The following is a 5,000-nucleotide window of genomic DNA, read 5'->3' as shown; positions in this document are numbered from 1 at the left end:
AATATTTTAGAAATCACTGTGATTATTTTCTAGAATAGGTCTACATCACAAGATCCATTGAATTTGGTATCCATGTATTCCATACGATGTCTCCGTATACATCTTATTTGATTTTAGCTGGTGATAGGTAGCACCATACAGCACAGTGCATCTCTAATATAGCAGATAGGTGGGGAGGTCAGGAGAATTGCCACCTCCCTGACCCCCTTGAGATCTAACATCTCTGCTTCATATTAATTGCAAGATGGAGTCTGGACAGGGCTGTTTGTATCTCACTTGTTTATTGGTTGTGTCGACCAACACTGCTATATTTTGTTAGTAGACATTAACCCATTCACTCTGGGGCTATATTTGCTTAATGCTGCCTCCGGTGGGAAAATAACAAGCACATTGTTTGGATTTAATGGAGGGATAAGAGGAGGTTTTTTCATTTTTTGTACATAATTTTCATGTCACGAAAATGTGTATACACAAATGCAACTGCAATGAGTATATACATACATAACTATTAAATATTTATTTACAAGGAGAGATCTGGCGGGAGTGAAATATTCCCATGAGGTGATATCATGTCACCTGTCCCGAATCTGTTAAGAGAAATCCAACGATATGAATTTCAATTGATTTAGGATTTTGAGAGGGAATGTTATAGAAGAGGAATTGCAGGGTGTGAAATGTTAATCAGACGCCGGTGACAAGATAATATGAATTTTACCTCTCTGACCGGGACTCGAACCCGAGCCGTCAGATTGACAGGCCCTGCCCTTTATCCAATAGACCACACGACCCACTAAAAGAAATGTCTAACCAGATGCCTTACATTTATCATGGAAATCACCTATGTGCTCATAGCAGAGCAGTGATAGCGAGGTTTTACAGACAATTCCCGTGGGCACTCGGCAGCAGTGAATTAGAAATTCAAGTCCCAAATCAGGTTACCGAGGTTATATCTGTGTGGGAAAGATGGTAGAATGCAGTAACGCATTTAATATATTCATTGCTGCCAAGTCCCAACGGGAATTATCTGTAAAACCTCGCTATGACTGCTCTGCTATGAGCACATAGGTGATTTCCATGACGGATGTAAGGCGTCTGGTTAGACAATTCTTCTAGTGGGTCGTGTGGTCTATTGGATAAAGGGCCGGGCCTGTCAATCTGATGGCTCGGGTTCGAGTCCCGGTCAGGGAGGTAAAATTTGTATTATCTGTTTTTCTCTCACACATTGGGCTCTCTAATACTCCACTAGGCACTCATCAATAGTTTTGATGGCAAACTTGATTTACCTTCATAGGTCTTTTTAGGGTTATGAGACTGAGCATTTGATGGCACTTGGTATGTAGCCTAAAACTGCAGTATTGGTTACATATTTGATGGGAAGTTAGTTTTGGCAACTTTTGCAGTGAAACCAAGTCATATGTTTCTCATCTATGGAGAAAAGTGTTTCCTTAACATTTTTCAATGATGGCACCCTAGATACCTGTTGTTTTTTATTTGGCACTCTTTTCTCTTTTCTCATGAATTTATCTTCTTACCTGGACACATCTACACCTTGAGTCCTGCTGATTTTTAAGTTCAGGTTCACATTCCTTTATCCAAAATTCTGAAAACAGAAAAGTTCCGAAAACTAAAAATTTTCGTGGCGTGTGGAGTGTCTGTCATCTCTACATAACAGGCTTATTTGGTACACGAACAGCTACTCCAAGTCCACACCCACTGGCCATATGGCAGTATGACCCAGCACTGTCCGAGTGATGTTAATTTCAAAGTGGAAATGTCAAAAAAGAGCTGCAGATATCCTACTTAGCATGAATATTCATATGTTTTTGCTGCAGTGTTAATATTTGAATATGGGGTGCTGCCCTAGACCCCACTGGGGGTGCCACCTTCATTCTGAAATTCAAAAAATCCTGAAATCTGAAATAGACCTGGCCCCAAGGGTTTTGGATAAGGGATTGTGGACCTGTTCTGTTATATCTACAGAATACAGCTTTGTTGCCAAATACTACAATATTGGCACTGATGAATTATTCTCTTCCTCTCTAGTATTCTTATATATGGGGATAAATGTGCAAAAGCTCCCCTATACCCCACTATATGGGCCCCAATAGTAGAGCAATCTATATACAGTTTCTTGCATATTACTTAATGTTCTTCATATTTTAACCTCCAATTTCCCAATCAGCACCTCATTGACACCTGTTGTCAGGTCAAAAGCATCAGTAACAGGTAATCTATGTAGATGGGCACTGAAAAAAACAAAAACAAGATAATTGGAAGTCAGAAAAGGCAATTTCTGATGTTGCCAACACCAGCTAAAAATAAATTTTCCCTTAAATCCATCACAAAACAAGGGTTTAGGCTGACTTTGGAAGCTGTAGCTCTGAAACTGGCACCTTGAGAGTCTCAATACTTCATGACTGTGTGCATTTTCCTGTGTCTCATTATGATGCCCATCTTTTAGCCTTAATTGAAGGTGTCGTGTATGTCATGACAACCATCTGCTATGAGTTGATAAGTAATAAGGATCACTATTTGTGCATCAGGTTGCTTTGATTTAATTTTTAGTATAGTTAAGTGTATATTTTCAAAATTTTCAAGAATAACTATATATAAATCTTAACTTTTAAATGCATTCAGGTTTTTAGCTTGACAAAGAGGTGGATTTTGTTGCAGTCACTAATAGGACCCTTCTTTTTTTACAGTAATTGATATAGAACCAAGGCACAAGTTCAGAATTACAGTCAAATCAGAAGGCTCTGATCCATACGATGAGATTCAGACCTTACCAGCAACTATTATCCTCAATTTTGAATACACCCCAACGTATCCGGATGAACCCCCAGTCATGGAAATCACGGCCGTTGAAAACATAGAAGAGGAAGAATTGGATGATTTAAGAACGAAACTTAATGAACAGGTATGAGATTAATGAATTCCCTGTTTTTAGCTTGAATACAGAACCAAATCTTTAGTTTGGTAACGTTAAAATAAACTAATATTTTGGTCTTTTGAATTCATTTTGTTGTAAATCTTTTCCCAGGTACTTAGAAATTATATAAATTTCTATTTAATTCATTCTACCTTTTTTACAGTGTGAAGAGAATTTAGGAATGGTTATGGTGTTCACACTTGTCTCATACTCATTGGAATGGCTCACCACACACATGGAAGGCATTGCTCTCAGCACTAAGGAAGAAATGGAACGCAAGAAGAAAGAGCAGGAGGAGATAGATCGGGTAAATTTTATGTAGTTGAACATTTAATGAGTTGCCATTAGAAACTATTTTGAGCTATTGCACAGCTTAATTCTTTATTTCTTTTGTCATTCAGAATAGGATCCTCATAAATACAGTGGGAGGAAAATGTTATTATCATCTTTGTATAAATTGAAGGAACATCAGATAATCTTTCAAGTTTTATAAAAAAAAAAAAAAAAAAAATGTGCAATAATTAAAGTGCATTTTTTTTTTCTTTTTGTTACTTTATTTATAATTAATTTTAGATTAAACAAAATAGATGAATTTGTAATGAAATTTATGATATCATTTGGCATAGAAAGAAGTGGTGTATTTCATTATTATGAAGAGAATTATTAAGTAGTATTATAGTATACAAAAGTAAGTGTAGCATGGATATATTGATATTTATGACCATGATGAGTAATGATATTTCTATCTTAACAGAAAAAGTTTGAGGGTACCAGAGTGACTGTGGAAACGTTCCTTGCCTGGAAAGCAAAGTTTGATGCAGAGATGCAAGCTCTCCGGTGTGAGAAGGACAGGGATGATGAGAAGAACAAGAAGCCAACTGGGAGAGAACTGTTCATGAAGGATGTCACCTTGAATGAGTCTGATCTCAGCTTCCTTGGTGAAGGTCAGTGCATAACAGAAAATACAGGTCGTTTTCTAAGTGTACTTTCTCCTATGACATGTTTTGTTGTAAATGGTACACTGTTGCCTCCTGAACCTACCAGTGGCTTCGGTTTGTGCCTCTCAGAATTCCTTTAAAGATTATGGTCCATTTGTTTCTTGGTAATCCATTGCAGATGAGGATAGATTTGCTTTCCCAGGATGGGCACACATTCTTTCATTCACTCATTATAATGCTAGATCCTTTTTTGTTTTCATAATTTGTTTGTGCTGTACTGTATTGTGAGGTTTGTGTCATATACAAGGCATTATCAATGCTGCAGTTGACTAAAATTGTAGTATTTGGTCCTTATCAGCTCATTATTTTCATTATACACAGTGTAATAGATATATTGCAGTTTTATGGTAGGCAAAAATTCAACTCATTTTTTGTATTCATGTACTGTTGTAAAAAATATGAAAAAATAACCATCCAAAATTAAGATAACACAAAGAGATGGGAAAGAGGAAGGAAACCTGTGCTTATGACTGTGAGTGCCATATTACAAGGCATCCTTATTAGCATAGGGGCGCATTGTAGTCACTTGGCATAGGTTGAGTCACTTTTCTCTTCTCATTCTGCCTGCACATCCTTCATCAATGGTGCTTTAGAGCAGGAGGTTGGCATCTTGCTGTGTGTCATCACCCTCTAAAGATTGTGATTGCTAGAGACAGGGTTTTGGTACCATTCAAGGCTTTCTTTCATACTGGTACTAGGAGGAAGTAGTGCCATATATGTTTTGGATCTTAAACTAAACTTATTTAGCTGAATATTAAGGCATTTGTTGTAATTATGATTGCAATTGTCATTATCACTCACTAAATAAAGTTATTACTCTTGTCATGGCAACTGTCTGCAATGGGTTAAGGTGTGTCTTGGCTCAGAACTGGAAAATAGTACTAATACTTTGAGACTAGAATTGTCCTAATTTGAAACATTTATATACTGAAAAGTATTGCTTTTACTAAATGTTAGGGAAAGGGCTCCAAAACTACTGATGATGCTTCATATAGAACTTGAACAGTGAGAGAAGAGTACCATTAGATAATGCTCACAGTTTAGTTTAGCAAACAGTACCGCTAGAAGTACCA

General features: G+C 37.0%; 1 protein-coding gene across 1 annotated transcript in view; it reads left to right on the top strand.

Annotated features, from left to right (window-relative positions):
• LOC122251133 (RWD domain-containing protein 1) overlaps nt 1-5,000 on the top strand; it is a 7,535-nt gene that overhangs the window by 589 nt on the left and 1,946 nt on the right. Inside the window, exons 2-4 of the mRNA XM_043012836.2 lie at nt 2,703-2,917; nt 3,093-3,236; nt 3,684-3,873. Coding sequence (XP_042868770.1) covers nt 2,703-2,917; nt 3,093-3,236; nt 3,684-3,873 — 549 coding nt within the window. The remainder of the gene's footprint in view (nt 1-2,702; nt 2,918-3,092; nt 3,237-3,683; nt 3,874-5,000) is intronic.

The sequence above is a fragment of the Penaeus japonicus genome, unplaced genomic scaffold, assembly GCF_977035675.1.
Source record: "Penaeus japonicus unplaced genomic scaffold, GWHDUDI00000001_assembly GWHDUDI00000016, whole genome shotgun sequence".
Classification (NCBI taxonomy): Eukaryota; Metazoa; Arthropoda; class Malacostraca; order Decapoda; family Penaeidae; genus Penaeus; species Penaeus japonicus.
The sequence above is the reverse complement of the archived record's forward strand: the minus strand, read 5'-3'. Positions and strand labels throughout refer to the sequence as shown.